Source organism: Plasmodium sp. gorilla clade G2 (genome assembly GCF_900097015.1).
Source record: "Plasmodium sp. gorilla clade G2 genome assembly, chromosome: 14".
NCBI classification, from domain to species: domain Eukaryota; phylum Apicomplexa; class Aconoidasida; order Haemosporida; family Plasmodiidae; genus Plasmodium; species Plasmodium adleri (nom. inval.).
In genome coordinates, this window is record NC_041706.1 from 988,058 (window position 1) to 1,011,999 (window position 23,942).

General features: G+C 16.8%; 4 protein-coding genes and 1 pseudogene across 4 annotated transcripts, besides 1 other annotated feature; 4 read left to right on the forward strand and 1 right to left on the reverse strand.

The window, feature by feature from the left end:
- Positions 1-114: 114 nt before the first annotated feature.
- PADL01_1426700 (ubiquinol-cytochrome c reductase hinge protein, putative) lies at positions 115-381 on the reverse strand (the record flags this gene model as incomplete). The annotated part of the gene is made up of 1 exon (XM_028684538.1): positions 115-381. One exon carries the CDS (start codon positions 379-381, stop codon positions 115-117), a length of 267 nt encoding a protein of 88 aa, XP_028540606.1.
- A 781-nt stretch (positions 382-1,162) lies between these two features.
- PADL01_1426800 (conserved Plasmodium protein, unknown function) lies at positions 1,163-4,801 on the forward strand (the record flags this gene model as incomplete). The annotated part of the gene is made up of 1 exon (XM_028684539.1): positions 1,163-4,801. The coding sequence occupies one exon, from the start codon at positions 1,163-1,165 to the stop codon at positions 4,799-4,801; it is 3,639 nt and encodes a 1,212-aa protein (XP_028540607.1).
- A 1,566-nt stretch (positions 4,802-6,367) lies between these two features.
- Positions 6,368-10,555, forward strand: PADL01_1426900 (lipase, putative; the record flags this gene model as incomplete). The annotated part of the gene is made up of 1 exon (XM_028684540.1): positions 6,368-10,555. One exon carries the CDS (start codon positions 6,368-6,370, stop codon positions 10,553-10,555), a length of 4,188 nt encoding a protein of 1,395 aa, XP_028540608.1.
- Positions 10,556-12,194: 1,639 nt separating this feature from the next.
- On the forward strand, positions 12,195-12,724 carry PADL01_1427000 (annotated as a pseudogene).
- Positions 12,195-12,724: a sequence feature (selenoprotein).
- A 1,739-nt stretch (positions 12,725-14,463) lies between these two features.
- PADL01_1427200 (conserved Plasmodium protein, unknown function) lies at positions 14,464-19,711 on the forward strand (the record flags this gene model as incomplete). Its single annotated transcript, XM_028684541.1, has 7 exons — positions 14,464-18,197; positions 18,324-18,540; positions 18,644-18,708; positions 18,838-18,973; positions 19,137-19,252; positions 19,394-19,499; positions 19,655-19,711. The coding sequence occupies 7 exons, from the start codon at positions 14,464-14,466 to the stop codon at positions 19,709-19,711; spliced, it is 4,431 nt and encodes a 1,476-aa protein (XP_028540609.1).
- Positions 19,712-23,942: the final 4,231 nt, after the last annotated feature.

Consider the following 23,942-nt stretch of genomic DNA (forward strand, 5'->3'; position numbering starts at 1 on the left):
CATATTTAACATGTAATATGCATTTTTTTTTTTTTTTTTTTTTTTTTTTTTTTTTTTGACTTATTATTATAACATATTAAATGTATCATCTTTTCATTATATATCTATTATATGCTAAGCTAAATAATTAAACAAATCCTTCGCCACACAATGATCAATACAAATATACAGTTGTTCATATTGACCCAAACAATTTCCCTTATTATCTGTTCTTGCTTTCACTCTACTAACACAACTTTGATATTCATTAACTGGTCTTACACATTTGACTGCACATTTTTTCTCTAATTCTATTCTTGGATCAACAGTTCGTTCTTTTTCATCCCTTTCTTGAAATTTTGGATATCGAACAAAAAATTCTGTATAGTATGGATAGGACATGATAATGAAATAAAAAATTAAATGTATATGTAAGGAATTTTTTTTTTTTTTTTTTTTTTTTATTTTTCCAAAAAGGAATAATATATATTAAAATATTGTACGGACAATATTCTAATATATTTTGTAATATTAAAAATTATGGATATACTATCTAAAAAATAAAAAATTTATAGTATACATTATTATTTATTTTTATAGTATTTATATTAACTGTACAGAAAATATGCTTGCTATATTAAATATATATTTTGTTATTGCATAAAAATATATAACAGATTTTTTTATCCATTATAATATTACCTGTAAATATTATTTTATGTAGTATATACAAAAACATTCAATAAAAAAAAAATATATATATTATATATATATATATATATAATATGCGCTAAAATTATGAACACAAAAAAAAATAATAATAAAATAAAATATATATATATATAATATATATACATTTTATATACATGCATACTTCATTTTGTGTGATGAAATGTTTTTCGTATAATATTTTCTCGCCCTTTCACTTAAAATATCACAAAAAAAAAAAATAATAAAATAAATAAATAAATAAATAAATAAATTTTTAAATACAAAAGGAATTTTTCATAAATAATATTTTATATATATATGTATACACGTTAATGTCGCATATATAAAATTTTTTGTGAATATATACTTTTACGAAACATCATATTGTAGCTATTTATAAAATGTGAGAAAAGAATTATATATATATATATATGTATATAAATATATATAGATGTGCAGATACCACTATAATATGGTTTTAAGTTTTAATTTTATCACTCAGAATAAATTTTGGTTTTTTATTTATTTTATTTTTTATATTAACGGAATACATTACTATCAATCAGTTTATAAATATAAGGAACATGTTAAGAACATACCAGTTGTTGCCTTTAATCCTAAAAGTGTATTTTTAAATAATAAAGTTAATGAAAGAAAAAAAAATTTATATATATATAATATAAAATATAACAATTGTTGTTATTTTACTATAACTGGTGTAATAAATGGTTTTCCCAAAAGAATTTCCAAGAATTATTTAATTTCTAAAAAAAGGGAAAAAGAAATTATCCTTAATAATTTTGGATATAAAAAAAACTTTTTTTTTCTTCCTTTATTAAAAATAAATGATAAGTGTGACAAAAATGATGGTCATAGGGATGAATATTTTTGTCCTTTATCCAAAATAAGGAATGTATATAAATTTAGAAAATGTCGTATTAATTTCCTTGAAAATAATAATGATAAACAAAATATAGAAGAAGAAAAAAAAAAAAAAAAGTTGATAGAAAAGAAAAAAGAATTATTTTTGAATGATAATATTGAAAAGAAATATTTATCAATTGATTATATTGATGAAAAAAATGAAACTAGTGACATTTTATTAAAAATACATATAAAAAGTAAATTGAGAGAATATTATTATGATTTATGTGTAAAGGAATATAAAGAAAAGAAACTTTTGGAAAATAAATATGAATATTCCTATTTAAATGATGTACCGATTAATAATTTAATAAATTATATAGATAAAAATGAATATATGAAAATTTTCTTAAAATATGTTAATGATGATATTATCAAAGTTTATAAAAGTATAAAAGGTTTACATTTAATAGGATCTCCTAGATTATTAAATAATGTTGATCATTTGTGTATAACTAAATTTGATGATATTCTTTTAAAATTTTCTATTGATAAATATCCAACCATTATATTTCAAAAACCTTACATTAATTTAGATATAGAAGTAAAAATTCCACCATATGAAAAAGGTACAGCTTTTAAAGAATTCTTAAAAACTCTTGAAAACAAAAATGATGTTATAGAAGAAACGGATGAAAACCACAAGGTTGAGTGGAATAATGATGTTCAAGTAAATGTGTCAAGAGGATGGGTATATAATTTTAGTAATGTATATTATGATGAATATTGTAAAATGGATCATACACAAAATGGGGATACACCTTCTGATGGAATGGAAAATAACGAAAAAGTAGAAAAAAAAGAGAACAAACAAGAAAGCTCACAAAAATTAAGCAAATTAGAAAAAGAAAGGAAACAAACACAACATTTAAATGAAGAAGATAAAAAAGAAACACAAAGTTTAAATGAACAAGATAAAAAAGAAACACAAAGTTTAAATGAAGAAGATAAAAAAGAAACACAAAGTTTAAATGAAGAAGATAAAAAAGAAACACAAAGTTTAAATACAAATGAAGAACAAATTATTATTAGTAATTATGAAAAGAATTTTTCTCAAAATAATAAAATTAACAACATGATCGATATAGATAAAGATGAAGAAAACTTTATCAATAATTCAGATAATTATATAGAACAGAATTCAACAAATGATGATAATGATGAAAAGTTATTTAATGATTCTTATGAAAATAAAAGTTATTATGAATTTTTGAGAAATGCAGATTTTACAAATTATTTTAGACAAGGATATCAATTACCTAATGATATTATTTCAATGAATAATGAAACTATATCAGTAAAAGAAAATTTCAATCCTTTAGGATTTAATGAATCTTTATTAGGTATGGGTAAAAATGAACAAAAAAATATTACTGTATATATACCTGTTAATTTATTTAAAGAGTACTTTCAAAAAGAACAAGAGGGATTTGAAAAAAGGAAAAAGAAAAAAGAAGAAGATTTTGATGAAAAAATTATTAATCTAAAAGAAATAGATAAGGATAGTATCACGAAATTTAGAGAAATTATATATACGGAAATTAAAAAATTGAAAAATAATCGATTTTTACAAAAAATTGAAAATATCCTAAAAGGTAATGAAAATAAATTTGTTGATAGAGATACGCTAGAAAAGTCTTTGAAAAAGAACGAAAACGAGAAAGATGAGATTAATGATGATAATAAAGATGGACGGTTAGATGGACAGTTAGATGGACAGTTAGATGGACAGTTAGATGGACAATTAGATGGACAAACAAAAAGTGACATTAATAGTAATGATTATTTTTACTTTAAAAATAATGAACAAAGCATCGATTCAATTTTAAGTGATAATAATATTACTTATGATCAAGAAGAAGATGATATAAAGGAAGTTGAAGAAAGAGATGTAAAAGAAAATGCAAAAGATGAGTTAAATAAAATAGATGAAGAAACTAAAGAAGATGATGTAGAGGGCCAAAGTGAAGAAATTCATTTTAATAAAAACTTTGATAAATATTTAAAAGAATTATTAAAAGATGATATAAATTCACTGGATGAAAAACTATACAATAAAAAAGAGGATAAAACAAAAGAACTTTTTCAAAATTTATATGATTTTAATGAAGAATATAGCAAAGATGAAGATATAAATATAAATGAAAATAAAGATTCTAATTTGGATGAAAATTTACATGATTATATACTAGGAGAAAGTGATTTAATAAAATGTGTTTTAGAAATACAAGTATTAGATATAAAAATAAGGAAAAAAGGAAAGGAAGATGTAACAGATTATGTTTTGAAAAAATATAATAAAACAATGGATGAATTATATGAAGATATTGAAAGTAGAGCTATGAAAGATATTCAGAGTAAATGTGTTCAAGAAAGAAGAATGGAAGCTTATAAAAAGTTAATGGAAATAACATCTTTAAATATACCTATGACCTTATTTCATGCACAAGGAAAACGTTTATATAATAGTTATTTGAATAAAATGAAAATGAAGAACGATGAAAATAAAGAAAATAAAATTTTATGTTATGAAGAATATATAAAAAGATCAGAAAAAGAAATATATGATCAAATAAAATTTTCTTTTATAGTAAAATCTATATTTCAAAATTCTAAGTTACAATTAAATTATGAAGAAATTATAAAAGATGTTATAAAAACATTAATTAAAACACCAACAAATAATATAAAATCTTTAATAAAAAGAATTTATACTATACATCAAGCACAATATGTATTAGATTTTGTCTCTTTAAATTCAAATATTTCTTTTCATACAGATGATAAATCAACTGTGAATTTTTCAGTCAGTTTTAAAAAAGGATCAGAATATTCAAAAGATGATTTTGTAAATCAAGATGAACAATTAACTTATAATACTAATAACCATATTACAAATGATAATAAGAAAATGGATCATAATAATAAACTTACAAGTAATATTAATTCATTAGAAGAAAACGATGTAAAAATAAACCAAGATAAAAATATTCATATTTTAAATAATAACGAAAACACAAAAGAAGAAAATAAAATTTTTCATTTCAAAGATGAATCAAATTTTGTAGTTGAAAAGAAAAAGGAAAATAATGAAAATATTCAATACGAATATTTTACTTTTAAAAAAGGTGCCAATTATACAAAATATTTTCAAGATAATAATGTACATAACAATCATAAAAAATAAAAGAAAATAAAATAAAATAAAAAAAAAAAATGGAAGTATAATATTTGGCATTCACATGTAAACATTTAAGTGTACAATTATATATATATATAATATTTTTTTTTTTTTTTTTTTTTGGTGTATATTATTATTTGTTGTGCTTATAATATATATATAAATATATTTATTTTTATTTTTTTTTTTGTACTTTATTTTTATATTTTATAAGGTATGCATGTTTTTAAAAATAAATTATTTTAAAAATAATTTTTATAAATTTTAATAATATAAAAAAAAAATGTGATAATTTTATTTATATAACAATAATTTATTATTTTATATAAATTCTTATAACATATATTTTTCGGTTCTTAAAAGTTTCAATGTTTTGCAGATGGTAATAATATTATATATATAAATAAATATATATATGTAATTATATATATATATATAATATATATAATATTTCAATGAATATCCCTATTATATCTTTCTATATTAATTTTATAATATTATTTTGTATTCTTTATACCTAATATAAAATATAATATTTAACACAGTAAAAATACGACGTTATATTATTTATTTTTTAATATGTAAAAGGAAGGAATTCATCATTTCTTTATATATAACAAATATAGTAAAATATATATAAAATATAATAAATATATATATATTAAAATATTGTTTATAATAATAATAATTATTATTATTATATATATTTTTTTATAATGCTTTTGTAATATATATATATTGTTCATTATATAATATATATATTTATAAAATATATACTTAAATTTTTATAAAAACCTTTATTTTAATATGTACTATATTTACATAAAAAAAAAAAAAAAAAAAATGAAGATGTAGTATAAAAAATATACAGTAATTTTTATTATTAATAAAATTCAATCTTTTTATATATATTCTTAATATATAATAATATAATATTGAAGTATCAAATAAAAAATATATGTTTTTCTTGGTTTTTTTTTTATAAAAAAATAAAAAAATATACAAATTTTTATATTTTTTTTTGCATGTGGGCTTTTTTTTGTTGTATATTTTTTATGTTATTTTTACGCATGAAAAAAAAAATATATATATATTAATATAATTAATTATATTTTATATATATATATTTTTTTTTTAAAAACAATGAAATAATAATATTTTAAAAATTGATGTTTTTTTTTTTTTTTTTTTTTTTTCATTTTTGTTCTTTATTAAATAAAAAAAAATATATATTACTTATATTATATATATAATATAATAATAATATAATATATTTATAAAATATATTATTTTTTATATATAATAATATATATATTTTTTTTTATATTATAATTATATATTTATATATAAAATATATATATTTTATAATAATGTTATATGTTATTTAAAAAAATATATATTTTTGGAATCCATAAAAAATTGACGGGAGAGAAAAAAAAAAAAATTATAAAATTTTTTTTTTTTTTTTTTCTTGAAAGAATTTTAAAAAATAATAATGAAAAAAAGAAATAAATATTTTGTCAATTTTAAGCATGTATGATTATAAGAATAAAAAAAAATAGTGTTTAGAAAATGTTACCATGCGTCATAATTTCCTTTCTATATCTTTTCTATTTAACCTATATATTTAAAGTTGTTGTTATATACTGTGATTCATCATTTAATAGAAAAAATATAAAAGGACATACATTTGATAGTTCTTCAGAATATATACATATCTTAAGAGGGTCTCAACCCTTCTTTTCTAAAAAGATATTAAATAAAAAAATATTAAAAACACCAGGAAATAAAAAAGGGAACTATGAAAGAAAACATAATGTAGCACAAGAAACAGAGAATGATCATGTGAAAAAAGAAAGAAAAAGTGTCCAGACAATTAAGGGAAAGCAAGATGGACCAACAATAAATGAAAAGAAAGATGAACCAACAATAAATGAAAAGCAAGACGTACAAACAATAAATGAAAAGCAAGATTCTATATCTATAATTTACGCAAGAAAAAATAACGTAGAAGAAAATTCTAAGGAGAGTATTTCACGTACTCCTTACGACAAAGAAGGTGTAGTTAAAAAAAATGAATTAAATAAAGAAGAAAATAATGAAAAAAAAACTAGATCCATATACGTAGATATAATGAATAATAATAATGATAAATATGAACACACTAATGTAATTATTAACAATGAACAACAACATGAAAATGTAATAGATACTGAGAAATGTAATGACTACAACAGTGATAATAATAATAATAATAATAATGATAATTATTATTATGATGTTAATAATAATAATAACAATAGTAATAACAGTAATGATAATAATATGAATGATAATTATAATAATAATATGAATGATAATTATAATGATAATAATAATAATGATAATAATAATAATAATAATGATAATAATAATAATAATAATAATGATAATAAAAATAATGATAATAATAGTAATAATGAAAATAATAATAATAGTAATAATAATGATAATAAAAATAATAATAAGAATAAGAATTATAATAATATGAATGATAATAATAATAATGATAATAATAATAATGATAATAATAATAATGATAATAAAAATAAAAATAATGATAATAAAAATAGTGATAATAGTAATAATGATAATAATATGAGTGATAATAAAAATAATAATAATAATGATAATAAAAATAAAAATAATGATAATAAAAATAGTGATAATAGTAATAATGATAATAATATGAGTGATAATAAAAATAATAATAATAATGATAATAATAATATGAGTGATAATATAAATAGTGATAATAATATGAGTGATAATGTAAATAGTGATAATAGTAATAATGATAATAATATGAGTGATAATAAAAATAGTGATAATAGTAATAATGATAATAATATGAGTGATAATATAAATAGTGATAATAGTAATAATAATAATAATATGAATGATAATAATATGATTGATAATAAAAATAGTGATAATAGTAATAATGATAATAATACGAGTGATAATAAAAATAGTGATAATGGTAATAATGATAATAATATGAGTGATAATAAAAATAGTGATAATAGTAATAATGATAATAATAATAATAATGATAATAATATGAGTGATAATAAAAATAATGATAATAATATGAGTGATAATAATAATAATAATAATAATAATAATAATAATAGTAACAATGATGGTAATAATCAAGAAATTAAAGAAGAAATAATAAATAAAAATGAAAGCTCTGTCTTAAAGAATGAAGAAATGGATGAATTAAATAATAATAAAAATGAGGAACAAAATCACATATCTACAGAATCGGTAAATAATATTAAAAAAGAAGATGATGATAATAATGGACAGATAGATGATACATCATCAAATAATGATAATAATAAAGATACAAATGAAGGGAAAAAAGAAGAAAATGATGTTAAGGTAGAAGAAGAAAATACAGAAAAGAATGTAATAAATTATGATAAAGAAGATGAACAAAAATATGAGATGACCTTAAATAATTTAATTAAGTATCATAATGAACTAGATGATGATGATGATGAAGACGAAGAAGAAGAAGAAGAAATTGATGAAGATGAAGATGATGAAATGAATAGTTCATTTCATAAATTTGATGAATCTAATGAGAATGAAAAAGAAAGAGATTCCTATAGTAAAAGAAATTATCCAAATATATATGTAAAATATAAGGATGATTTAGAATTTTATAATGATAAATTAAAAGAAAATGATTTAGATGAATTTTATGATTATATACTTGGTAGAAGAAATTTAATAAATATAACATATAAAAATGAATATGCTTTAAAATTGAAATATCATAAAGGTTACACTACTTCACTTTATAATTTATATGTTGTAAACGATTTAAAATTAAGTGATAATATGTATTCTAATTTTACAACTCCTTTAGAAGAAGATGATAATCCAACTCTTCAAGAAGCATCCTATTATGCTGATTTAAGTAAAATAGATATAGATCCTACAATATTCAAAGAATATTTTTTAAAAGTAAATCAATGTGATGGTGATTATTTGCCACTAAAAAATACTTTAGTAGAAAAGATTTGTCATTTATCGAATCATTTAAGAAAACATCCATATGTTAATAAAATAAAGATAACAAATCAAAAATCTATATTATATCGTATATTTTTAAAAGTTATGAAAAGTTTTAAGAACTTATCAGTACAACAGTGTATTAGAAATGTTGATGAATCGAATTTACTTGATATTCTTTTTCTTTTCAATGAAGAAATTGTAAAAGAATCTAAAAAAGAGTTAAATTTAGGAAAATGTATAAATAATATGATTGCAAGAAATAAGGATTGGTATAATTTAATAAATTTCATAATCCTTTCTTTATTAGGTTGTGTAACATATTATAAAGAACATTATTATTTAAATAAGGATGAAATTGACGAAATGAAATCAAAAAAAAAAATAACGGATTTACCAATATTTGATTTTTTTAATGAAAAAGTAATGGATGTATTTTTACCTGTAGATTTAGAAACACATATTAATATTGATTTAGTAGAAGATGTTACAAAACCTACTGAACGTCGACAGAAGATTTTTCAATCATGGTATATGATATTTTTATTTATTCATAAAATATATTTGATATCTAAAATGTGGAATCTAGTAAAAAACTGGGAAGCAGCTGATTTTGTTCCAAACCCATGGTATGTGGAACATATTGGAAGTGCATTAATTCCTCATGTTATGAATTTACATAAAGCAGAAGATGATGAATATACTTTTTTTAGATATATTGACGAAGTTCAATATTTCATGTCCCTTAAAAGAAGTAAAAATTTCCCTATATCAAATTATGATAAAAAACTTTATCACGTAGTTGAACAAATAATAACATTTCAAGGTACATCATCACCAAGTATGTGGTTAACAAATTTAATATATGAATTAACACCATATCCTTTCTTAAGTAAAGGAAGATTACATAAAGGTTATTTATTTATATTTGAAAAAGCGGTAAAACCTTATTTAGATGGATTGAAAAAAGTTTTATTAAATGAATTAAAAGATAAATCAAAATATACAAGTGAAACTCCTTATGCTATAGTATTTAGCGGTCATTCATTTGGTGCTGCTATGGCACAAATCAGTTCCTTTTATTTTTCCAAAATTATGGATTTGAAAAATAGAACAAATTTAAAAGTTTATGCAATAACTTTTGGATTACCGACATATCACGATTCTACCTTTTATGAAGATTTCCGTAATAGTGGTATTATTGTAAATAATATAAATGTAAATCATGATCCTGTACGTGTAATTATGGCTGTTCCAGGAATAAATGATTTTGTTAATCATGATGAAGAAAGAAAATTAATGATAAATTTTGAAGTGGAACAATTAAAAAAATTAAATTATGATTTTGGTAAAAATGCCTTTAACGCAGTTGAATTTTTTAATGTAAAAAATCATCAACGTTCTATGTTATATGTTTTTGCCAAATATATTTTTAACAAAAATGTTTTCTTAGAATTAGGAGAACTTCATGTTCTTCAAACACACTATTATTTTTATTATATATTTTTAACTCTCTTATCAGGATGGGTTAATGAAGCCGACTGGGGAACTTATTTTATGGTTCCTTTCTTCCTTTTTGAAAATGTCGATTTTTTACATAACCAATTAATGAATAAATGCAAAGAATTCCATAAAAAATATAGTGGAGAAATGGTTAAGAAATTACCGAATAATGAAAATTGTGATAATTAATTAAAAAAAAAAAAAAAAAAAAAAAAAAAAAAAAAAAAATATTTTAAAGTGGAATATTTAAGTTTTAATACCTAATTTATTTTATATTCCAGTTGTTAAGTATATCATTTAAAATATATTTGTTTATTCATTTATATATATATATATAATTAAAAAAAAATTTTAATTCATTTTGATATATAATAAGAATTTTAGAAAATTTATTACATTTAATAATTGTATTTACATATATGTATATATATATATATATATATATATATAAATTAATTTTTAGTCTAATTTCTTTTATATATTTTTTTTTTATACTCATCATTTTGTTTTCTTTTTATTTTCTTTGTTACCCATTTTTGATGAAATTTATTATGTTAATTTCATAAAAAAAATATGATATTATAAACATTTTATAGACTTATATTATATTTATAAATCTAAATATAGATTTTTTCAATCATTTTATGTGAAACATATATAATATATGATGATATATGTTATTATCTTAAAAATAATAAAACACTTGTCTAATTATGGATTTGCGCCGTCATATATATAAAAAAAATTAAAATCAAATAAACAAAAGGTATATATATATATATATATATATACATATATATTTTTTATTTGTTCATTCTAAACCCTGAACACAACAACATAATAAAGATTTTTTCTGTTATAAAAGGCTCTAGTAATTTAATTGTTAAATTTTATTACTATTTAAAATTATAATTATTTTTGTGAAGAATTTTTTTATCATGTCTTTTCTTATATGTACATAAGATTCATATATATATATATATATATATATATATATATATTTATTTAATATATGAATTTTCCTTTTTACGAGAAAATTGGAAAAAAAAATTTTCTTGAAGGGTATATTCGAGAAATTGAGAAAAAGACGAAAAGTATATTAATCATTTTATTAACAAAATAACTATTAAATATATATTTTTTTTAATATATTTTTGTATGGTATTAAAGTACGTGGATTATATTTGTTTAACTTTTCACATATCTCAAAATGTTACAATATGAAATGTAAATAGTAAATAGAGAATCGAATAAAAAAAAAAAAATATATATATTATATATAGTGCATATATTAATATATTATATAAATATTTAATTGTTTTTATATAATATTTTAATTTTCTTTTATAAAAAAACAGTACATATATTGTACGTATATTATATATATTATAATAATATCAAAGTGTTTAATAATTTTTAATCTTTGAAACGCTTGCCAACTAATATATATATATATATATATTTTTTTTTTTTTTTTTTTTTTTTTTCTTTTTTTTTCTAACATTTTATTTTTATTTTTTAATATTTCATATTAACATGCATTTTTAAAATAATAATATCCTATATATTTATTTTATATCCCCCTTAATATATATATATATATATATATTTAAAAGTAACATTTGAATATATTTACTTAACCCCTTAAATAGTAACCCATTTTATAAAAGTATGAAAAAAAATTATATTTTTGTAGTCTAATGATAAAAAGGGAAATAGTAAATGGATCTGTAAACTGGTTGTCATAACTTATATATTTATATATCCATCATTAGGATAAAGAATGTTTAATTAAATATGTACTTGTATAAATTTATAATAATTTAAAATGGACACAAATGAAAATATAAAAAATGTAAAGGATATGATGTCCTTTACCACAAAGAATATAATATATATCTTTATTGGAATCGCATTATTAATATTTATATATAAAATATTAAAAAAGCATAAAAAAGATGCAGAAGTTAAGAGGAATAGTGAAATAAATATAAAAATGAAATTATCACGGGAAAAACAATTACAAGAATTAGAAAAAGAAATGATAATTAATAAAGAAAAAATGAAAGAACAAAACATTAAAAAAAATGAAGAGAAAAAAAAAGATGCAGACCAAGCAAAACCAAAGTTGGGTTCTAAAGACAATTCATCATTTAATCATTTAAAAGATTACTCAAATTATTATAGGCCATCATTAAAAAATAGGTTTGTAAATTGTCATAAAAAAATATATGTAATTGTATTATTTTAAATATGTGTATAATATGTATATATACATGTGCGTATAATTTTTTTTTTTTTTTTTTTTTTTTGTTCTTATTTTTTTTCAGGTACAATAATCGGAAATCCTGACGATAATTTGGATGAATTAAAAGTACAAAAAAATAAAATAATAAAAGGAAAAAATTAGAAATCATATTTATAATTTGTCAAACAAATATGAAAAAGAGAATAAATGAAAATCAATGTTAAAATGTTTTCTTTCCTTTTTGTTTCATAATTTTATGGATTTCATAATTTTTATCCTAATTTTTTTTTTTTTTTTTTTTTTGTATTGTACTCTTTAATTCATCCTTTTCTAACATCCATCTAAAGCTATGAAAGGAAAAAAATAAGAACAATATTTTTTTCGTAGAATAATAAAAACTAATGATTTGTTCAATGGAAAAGTTCTCAAAAGAATTCATGAACAATGAAATGTTTTTATTTAGCTACACAATGTTATATAAATGCAAATATTTGTATTCCATACTAATTTTTCATGACAAGAAAAATAATATAAATAATAAAACAGTATACATGAGTTTATAAATAAATATATATATATATATTTTTTATATATTTACATATGTGTATATTTTACAAACTTTTGTTAAATATTTTCATAAATAACTTAAATTATTATAAAGAACATACTCTAAAGATTTATTTTGCTTTTGTTATATATATCATGTTTTGGTTTATGTTGTATAAAAATTATTAAAAAAAAATAAAAATGAATAGAAAAGAAAAGAAAATGATTTAATAATAAAAAATAAATATATAATTGAGGGAGATATTATATGTATATATATATATATATATAAATATATAAGGTTTTATATTTCAAATATATTTATCTAATTAATATTCTCTCATTAACACTGTGAATGATAATAATAAATTAATGTACTATATTTACTTTTACCTTTCATATTTTAAAAAAATAATTATTTACTCTTTTTAAACAAGAATACAACACGCACACACACTTGAGAAAAAATAAAACAATAAATAAGATATTATTATAATATATTAATATATATATATATTTAAATTGGGTTTTTTTTTTTTTTTTTTTTTTTTTTTTTTTTTTTTTTTTTTTAATTATTAAGCTTAAAAATAATATACACTTTTTATCGTACAATTATTTATTTATTATTTATTTAAATATTCTTTGTGAATTTACTTTTAAAAAAAATTTATATTTCAATTTTAAATTTATTAAATATAAAATAATTATATATATATGTATATAATATATATAAAAAAAAAAAAAAAAAAGATTAATAAATATTTTAACTTTGTAAATATTTTTGCTTTTGTGTTTTATTTTGTATCTTCTCTTTTTTTTTTTTTTTTTTTTTTTTTTTTCTTATTCCTTTAGCTTCATTAAATATTATACTTTAAATATATTGGATATATTATTTGTATATATATTATATATATATATATATATATATATAATTTTATATAAAATTATTTAAATAAAAAAAAATAAATAAATATAATAAATTAAAATTTAAGATATTCATTTTAATCTTAGACAATATTGTAAAGATTTTTATATTTTTTTGTGTCAGATGTAGGTATATTTTGTTTTATTTTTTTAATGTATATGTATTAAATGTTTATATTTAATGAATAAAATTATTACATATACAATATATATGTAATATATAGTGTCCCTATACAAAAAAAAAAAAAAATAAAATAATAAAATAAAATACACATATATATATATATATATATATATATATATATATATATATATATATATATATATTTGTATAGTATAATAATATATATGTATATATTTATATAAATGAATTATTAAGATGCTTAAAAGAGATAGTTTATCAAATCTCCATAGTAAAGAAACACGAAGGTTTTCTATTCACAATAAAGATATCTTCAAGTATGATTATTCAGAATACCTAAATTTATGCCTAGAGGAATATAGAAATAATATATATGATTTAGATCTAATTAATGATAATGAAGAATGTATACGTGAAGTGGTTAATTATTATAATTATATATACGGGAATTATTATGAGAATGTTCTAAATGTTTTTGAAAACAACCCTAATGAAAAGTCAATTGTAAATGAAAGTTATTTATTGAAACTTGATTTATTAAATAAACGACATATTGAATCTTTATATAATATCAGCATATTAAGTGTATCAGATAAATTAAAATATTATATGTTAAGAGGTGAAGTTAAAAAGAATAAGGATGATATAATTGAAGACGACAAATTAATTCAAGAAAAAAATAATGAAAATAGAACACTTAAGAAAAATTTGTTTACGAATGATTCTGTTAAAACAAATATGAATTTAAACGATTTTAATAATAATAAAAGTAAATTTTTGGATAAAAATTCAAAATTATATACAAATGATGAATTGTCATCAACGGACATGAAAAGAGAAGAAGAATTTGATATTATCAAATACTTATTTTATATTATACGATTAGTTGAATATTCTTTAAGTTCAGAAAATGGAAATTTATCTTCATTTTATAATCGTTTGAAAATATATTTCTTTAGAGATAATGTTAATGAAAACTATTACAATTATATTTATTTATTAACCCTGTGTTTACATTGTCTAGAAAATATAACTAGTAATATTGTCACATTTGACATAAAAGATATTGAAAATGAAGAATTGAACTTGGTTAATGAAAAAAACAATTCTGTTTATTCTAGTACAAATAAAATGAATAGCTCACAAAATAGTATTAAAAGAAAATACAGTACTTCCAATTTTAGAAATTATACTTCATCTAATGAAAATAATAACAATTTTCATCAAAACAATTTACTTACTAATAATAATAATAATAATAATAACAATTTTTTGAGAGCAGCGTCAAAAGAATGCAATTCTTTTAAAATATATAGTAATAATATGTATTTTTATAAGATATTTTTTTATCTTTTAAGTTTTTTAAATTTCTATTTAGAAGATATGATAAAAGATGGTTCCTTATTATATTCTGATATGATGAAAATGCATTCAGAAAGTAATGCACGCAGAAACAGAAAAGATCAAATGATAAACTCATCTAATGTTATAAATGGAACAACAAATAATAGCAATATGTCATCATTTATAGATGGAAAAGAGGAACTGTTTTTTCAAGGAAAAAATAAAGTGTCATATTGTAATATTTTATTGAAAAGTTTAAATATAATTAATAATTTAATGAATTTAGACGCTCTAAGAGAAAAAATTATGAATTCAAGTAATGATCTTAATGAATTGAAAATATTTTTATCCAAATTTTATAAATATTTAAATGAATACGATGACATTGAAGTATATAAAAATTTTTATATTAGCTTATATAAAACTTATATATTCATTTTCCCAGAGGAATTAGAAAAAGAAAACTATTTTTCCCCTATGCTTCTTTTTGAAAATATTGTAAATAATGGTAATTTAATACGAATGAGAACTATTGTAGATACTCTTATATTCTGTTTTAATGATAAGAAATTTGTTTATTTTTTTGAAGAAAATATAAATATAACAAAAGTACTCTTTATTTTTGTTACATACTCATCCAGATTATTATCAAATAAACAATATGAACTTATAACAAATATATCATTCCTTTTTTATATAATTTTAATTAAATTTCCAAATGTTTCAATAACCATATTTCACATTTTAAATGAAAATAACGATTATATTATGAAATATAATGAAGATAAAAAATTTAATTCCATTTTTAATAACATAAATGAACATGTAAATATGCTCTTCTTATCAACTATACATAAAAATAAAAATTTGGCAACAATCATATCTCTTATCTTCTCCAAATTAATAAATCTCTATTGTCAATTTTCCGCTAAAAAAAACCTAGATAATAATAATAATAATACTCTTCAAAATAATTTAAACAATAATTATCCTTATGGTACCCATCTAAATACAAATAATTATGGTTTAAGAAATTTAAACAGCTCATATTTGAATGCAAATGGACAAAATGTTTCCAATGTACCTGGAACTACTTTAATAAAAAATGCAAATGTAAATAATTTGAATTATTCATATGCATCTAACAATGAAAATGAAGGAAACAAATTATATAAAGAAATATTTTGTAAAATATTTGATAACATAAAAAATAATGAACGAAATTCTGTAATCAAAGCTATATTAATTAATTTACATATAATTCCCGATGTATATTCATCGAATAATCTATTTCAAATAGAAGAAAATTCAGAAAAAACCAGATATATAATTGTTATTATCAACTTTTTATTTACATTAATGAAAACAAAATTTTACGACGCTATACATGAAAATACTTTTGAATATATAGATTATTTTATTGACGAGCTAAAGAAAAGTGTTCATATGAAAAATATAAAATTAGTATGTGGATACATATCTCTTTTATTAAATTATTCATTAAATAAAAAAACAAATAATCTAAATGAAACGGCAGATCTAAAATCTAGTATATTTATAAAAAATATACATTATAATAACCAACCAAATATTATAAAGATACATAAAGCTTTGTATGAATCAGGAGCGTTAACATTTTTAATATCTTCTTTGTACGAATCAAAAGATTCATTAATAATTTATAATTGTGTTTATTCAATATCATTTTTATTGTATAAAAAATCCATTTTAGATTATGATAAAAATATCGAATTATCTAACATGAAAATAGCCATTTTAAATATAGTTAGACACTATTATAATTTAGATATGTACTTAGAAAATTATACGGAAAATTTTATTGATTACAAAGGATTTTTAAAAGGAAATTCAAAAAAAAATTTATCATTACATGAGGACGATAATTATAACACGTTATTAAATAAATTAAATAAAAGGAATTCATATGAATGTGATGATTTAAATAAAAAATACTTATATGAAGAAGAAAACAAATTTTTATTAGGTGACAAAAATGATAACTATTTACTAAATCATATGAACACGAATTACGGTTCAAATATTAAGAAAATTGGTAGTAACGAAAATATAGGAAATAAAAATGTGTTTCCTTCATTAAAATATCAATATACAGGTGCAAATTATGAAAATTCTTTTTATCTCAATTTTGATAAAATTTTCTTTGAAACTGTTAAAAATAGAAAGAGTTCTTTTAATTTTTATTTTGATACCATATACAATACACAATATTTATTTAATTTTCTATTACATAATTTCCTGTTCTATTCAAAAGACGCAGATGAATATTCCAAAAAGTACTTATTAAATATTTTATTACATAATAATATAACAAGATCATCTGATATTAGCTTTTATTCGAATAAAATAAAAAACTTGAATTCACAATTTAATGAATCTCAATCCAGGATAGAAATTTATAAACAAGATCTTGAGAGATATAAAGATGTTATAAATGTTTTAAACAAAGAAATTGAAGAAAAACAAAATGCTCATAATGTTTTAATTCAAAAAATTAGAAAAGAGAATGAAATGGAAATTGATAGAAAACTTCAAGAAAATAATAATCTGGAGAATATTATTTCTCAAAAAAATGATATAATAGATGAGTACGTTGCCAAAAAGAAAAAATAAGAAAATATAAAAATAATAAGAATACAAATGAATATTATATAATATACACATATATATATATATATATATATATGTTCACTTTTTCTTTTTTTTTTCTGTAGATTACAAAGAAAATATGAAGAAGTATATATGCAAAAAAAAGAAACAGAAGAAGAAAATGTAAACATAAAAAATAAAACAGTTTCAATGGAATCATTATTAAAATCTCTTCAATCAAAATATACACACATGCAATCTCAGAATAAAACTTTAAATAACAAATTAATTGACCAGAAAAATAGAATTAATGAAGGAATAAGTATTATTAATTCTCTTACCGTAATAATAAAAAAAAAAGAAAAAAAATAGAAAATGTAATAGTTATATTTTTTTTATGTTATGTTATATTATTTTTTTTTTTTTTTTTTTTTTTTGCTTTTAGAGTGAAAATGAAAAATTAAAAACAATAGAAGAAAATCAAAATAATGAATTAGAAGGAACTTTCAAGTTAGTATTTTAAAAAAAAAAATTTCATTTAAATACAATTAAATATTTGTGGATTAAATTAATGATCGTATTATATTGATATGTATATTCTTGTATTTTTTGAATTCGCTTTATTTTCTTTTTTTATAGAAAATTAATTGTTGTCGTTAAAGAATTAAGTGATAAAAATAAAGAATTGGAAGAAAAAGAAAAAAAAATCAAAACATATAATGGTGATATCCAAGAATTAAAAACTATAATCAACAAAAGCAATAATGATTTAAAGGTAACTTTTTGCTAAAATAATATATTCAAATATTTTTATGGAATGCTTATTGAAAAAATAATACGAAGACTTACAAAATTTTGAATATCTGTATTATATATATATAAATATATATTGTAAAAATGCATTAATTGAAATTTGATATGTACAATTTTATTTATAGGAACAAGCATTAATAATTGAAAATTATACTGGATTGAACAAAAATCTAAATGAAGAACTTAATAATGCTAATAAAAATTTAGAATTATCAAAAAGATACATTATGAATTATGAAAAGTAAATATATATATGTGAAAATTTATTAAATTTCTAAAACATATAATTATTGATTATGTTTTATCTTTTAAAAATATTATATATTACACTAATATTAAATTATACATATGTATTTTTTTTTTTTTTTTTTTTGTACCATAGAAATGAAGAAGAAATGAAAAATCGCATAATGAAGTTAGAAAAGGAACTATATGAAAAAAGTGAAGAATGTGAAATAAAAACCCAAAAATTAATTATGAAAGAAAAGGTTAGTTATTTTTATATTAGTATATATATATATATATATAAATGAATTCATATTGCATATAATAAAATGTCTTATATTTAGAATCAAAAAAAATAATATATATATATATATTAAAATACATCATTTTAAATATTTTTTTTTTTATTATATCTTAGGAGTTATCTGATAAAGACATACAACTTAAAAAAATAGCATCAGTTATTATAAATTAGATTTTATAACAAATATATATAATATATATATTTCTACAAAATATTTATATATAAATTACTTTTTTTTTTTTTTTTGTTATTTTATTTTTTTTTTTTTCATTATATATGCATTGATGCATTTATTTGTCAAAATGTTTTATAAAATGTTTTTATAAAAAAAAAAAAAAAAAACTGTTATTTCATTTCAGTGTTTATAATTTGTAAAAAGTTATATTAACATGTTTATATTCATATTCTCACAAATAAAAATAATAATACTTATATTTAAATAAAGAATCTATAAATGTGAAATAAAAAAAATCACAAACTTAACTTTTTTTAAAACATGTTTAGAAATTTTTCATTTTCTTATAATTTTTAAAGCACAACCATAGTTATTTTTTATAAATGACATTGTATTTATTTGAATTCATAATAATTTTTTTTTAATTCCTTCATAAAAAAAATTTTATCATTTTTTTGATATATTCAAAATAATATTAATATAATAGTTTATATAATAAGAAAAAGTTTACATATGAATGTTCATTTTCAATTGTTATTTAACTTAATTTTTTTTAATAATAAAACATTGTCCTCATAAGTAACTATAATAAAGGGTGAAATAATATATACATACACATATATATTTTTATAAAAAGAACTTGTATAATTTATAGAAATATTTCATATATACTTTTATATGGATAATTATCATGTGATGCTTTAACATATAAATAAAAATCTCTTTTTTTTTTTAATCTAATTATTTTTTTTATACTTTATAAATAAAGAATATATGATTATTTTTTAACAAAATAAGCATAATCAAATTTTGGTTATAAAACAAGTGATGATAAATTTATGTTTTCATTAAAAATATGTATTTTTGTATCTTTTATGGAAGAATATAGTACAATTCATAATAATTCGTCATGTATTACATGTTTGCATAATTTAATGGAAATGACATATTTTACATGGAAATTTAACAATTGCCTTTCAATAAGATTTCAAATGTATTTATATGTTTATTTTATTAGTATTTCATTTATGTTGATATTAATAATATTGTGTTAAAATAAGCATATATGTAAACTTAACATACATTATATAATAGATATTTATTATTTAGTAATCTATTTACCGTTGTAATTTTCAAATATATCATTCGTTTTATATGCTTAGACCCTATTAGGGGATGATATAAATAAAATCCCTTAATTAATTTTTATATATTTTCCTTAATCCACATCATAATAATTAAATGTAGTTGCCGTCATTTTCCTATATTTATTGTTTTTTTACATTATTATCCCTATTTAAGGAATTATATATTTTTTAAATATGAATAAAAATTTTAACTTGAAATTTATTAAAAACATTTAGAGAAATATTGAAAAATGTAATAATTATGTATTAACTATTAAATAACTTCTAAATCAAAACATATCCAATGATTACTTATACCTTTCAATATGAAGAAAATAATTAATTGAATATGTATATTATGTATATATTTCTTTTATATAATTTTATTTAATACAAGTATATACAATAATAGAATATAAAATTTTTAAGGATAAAAAAAAAAGGAAAATTCTATTTCTATGTTAATTTTTCTAATATATTGATATATTTAATATATTACAAACTGTAATTATAATTTTTTTATTCTGAACAATCTACACAACTTGAAATATTATTTAGTTCTATACATCTTAATTTATCTTTTTAATCAAGGGGTGTTAATATAAATACATAAATTAAATAGTAATTTTAACTGCAATAACACAGATATTATGTAATAATTATTAATGATTAATATATAATTGTCATAATATAATCTGCAAAAGAAAAAAAAAATGCTAAAATCATTTTTTTATGTTTTTCATAAAGTTTCTTATTCAATAGCAAAATGAAATATTATACATTATGAAACTCATAATTTCTTATATTTCTCTTCATTATCTCTTTTTATTAAAACTTATTATCTATTTTTTTGGCTTTTTATAATGATGTTATTATATGAATACATTATTGTGTATAATAAAGTCAAAGTGTATATTCTTAAGAAATAAACCATTGATACCATATGTTTTGTTCTATTTTTTTTTGTATTTCTTCATAGTTTTTGAATACTTTTTTTTTAGATTATTCAAAAAATATATTTAAAAATTGTTTATAACTTGAACTCTTATATAAATATATTACATTCTATATATATATAACTTATTTTTCAAAATATAAGAATAGCACTATAAAATATATTTGGAATGCTAAATAATAAATAAAAGAAAATGATATTTAAATAAATACTTTTCTTTTAAACATAAAGCAAATTGATTATTTTAAAATAATATATAAATATATATGATTAATATATAGTTAATATATACAAAAAAATAATAATAATAATCAATAAATAATTTTTTATAATTAAAAAAATATATCATAATACTCAAAAGACATATTTGTTTTTAATTAAATATCCTTAAATTAAAAATCTTGTATATCAAAATAGTACACATTTGAAAAAAAAGACATGTTACTAATTTATTTAATAATAAAATTTTTATAATGAAAATATTTATAATGAATAATTTTTAAATATATATATTATTAATATTATATATTATAAGATATTATACATATATAATTATTATATTATTATAATATTTTAATAAAATAATAAAAATTATATTTAATTATGAATTTCAATATATTAATATTATTAATTTTAATTTTAATATAATAATTAATATTTAATTAAATTTAATAATTATAAATTATTATTCAATATTATATAATATAATAATAATTAAAATAAAATTAAATATATATAATTATTAATTAATTTAATTTAATAAAATATAAATTAAATAATAATTAATTTTTAATATATAAATATTAATTAATTATTATATAATTTTAAAATAATATTTATAGTTAATTAATTAAATTTATATATTTATTATTTAATTTATATTTTTAATATATTATAAATATTATTAATTACTATATTTTAATATTAAATTATTTATTTAAATAATTATTTAAATTAATAAATTATAATATATTTTTTAATTAACTTATAATATTTAATAATATATTATTATTAATTTAAGTATATTAATTAATTACAATATTAGTTATTTAAAGTATTATACACATATATATATAAATAAAATATATTAAATACAAATATATAATTTAATAATAATAATAAATACTAAAATAAATAAAATTATATAAAATAATAAAATATAATTATTGAATATATAAAATTAACTATATACAATAATAATAATATGATAAATATAATATTAAATATATAAAATTAATTTATAATAATATAATAATATTAAAATATATACAATTTAATTTTATAAAATAATATAATTATTATAATAACAATAAATAAAATAAATTAATTATTAAATATAATAATATAAATAATAAAAATAATTTAAATATATAAATTTAATTATAAGAATAATATTAATAATAATAAAAATAAATATTAATTAAATATATAATTAATTATATAATAATAATATATAATTAAATAAAATATTATTAAAAAATAATTAATTATTTAATAATAAAATATATATATAAATTATATTAATATAATATTTAATTAATATATAATAAATAATATGAATTATTTAATTATAAATAAATAATATTAATATTATAATAATAATTATTTATATTTAATTAATAATATAAATAAATAATTAATTAATTAATTAAAATAAAATAAAATTATATTTAAAATAAATAATAATAATATAATAAATAAAATTAATATAAATTACAATAATAATATTTAAATAATATATATAAATGAATTAATTTAATTATACAATAAATAATATTATATATATATAATATAATATATTAAAATATAATTAATTAATTTAATTATAAATAAATATTAATTATATATATAAATAATTAATATATTAAAAATAAATATTATAATTAATTTAATTATAAAATAAATATTAATTTATAATTTAATTATAATACATTAAAAATTATAATTTAATTAATTAATTAATTTATAATTATAAATAAATAATTTATTACACATTTAACAATTAATATATTAAAATAAATAATTATTTATTAAAATAAATAATATATTAATTAATTAATTAATAATTATTATAAATAAATAATAATAATATTATATTATAATAATTAATATATTCATTTATAAATAAATAATTATATATATTTA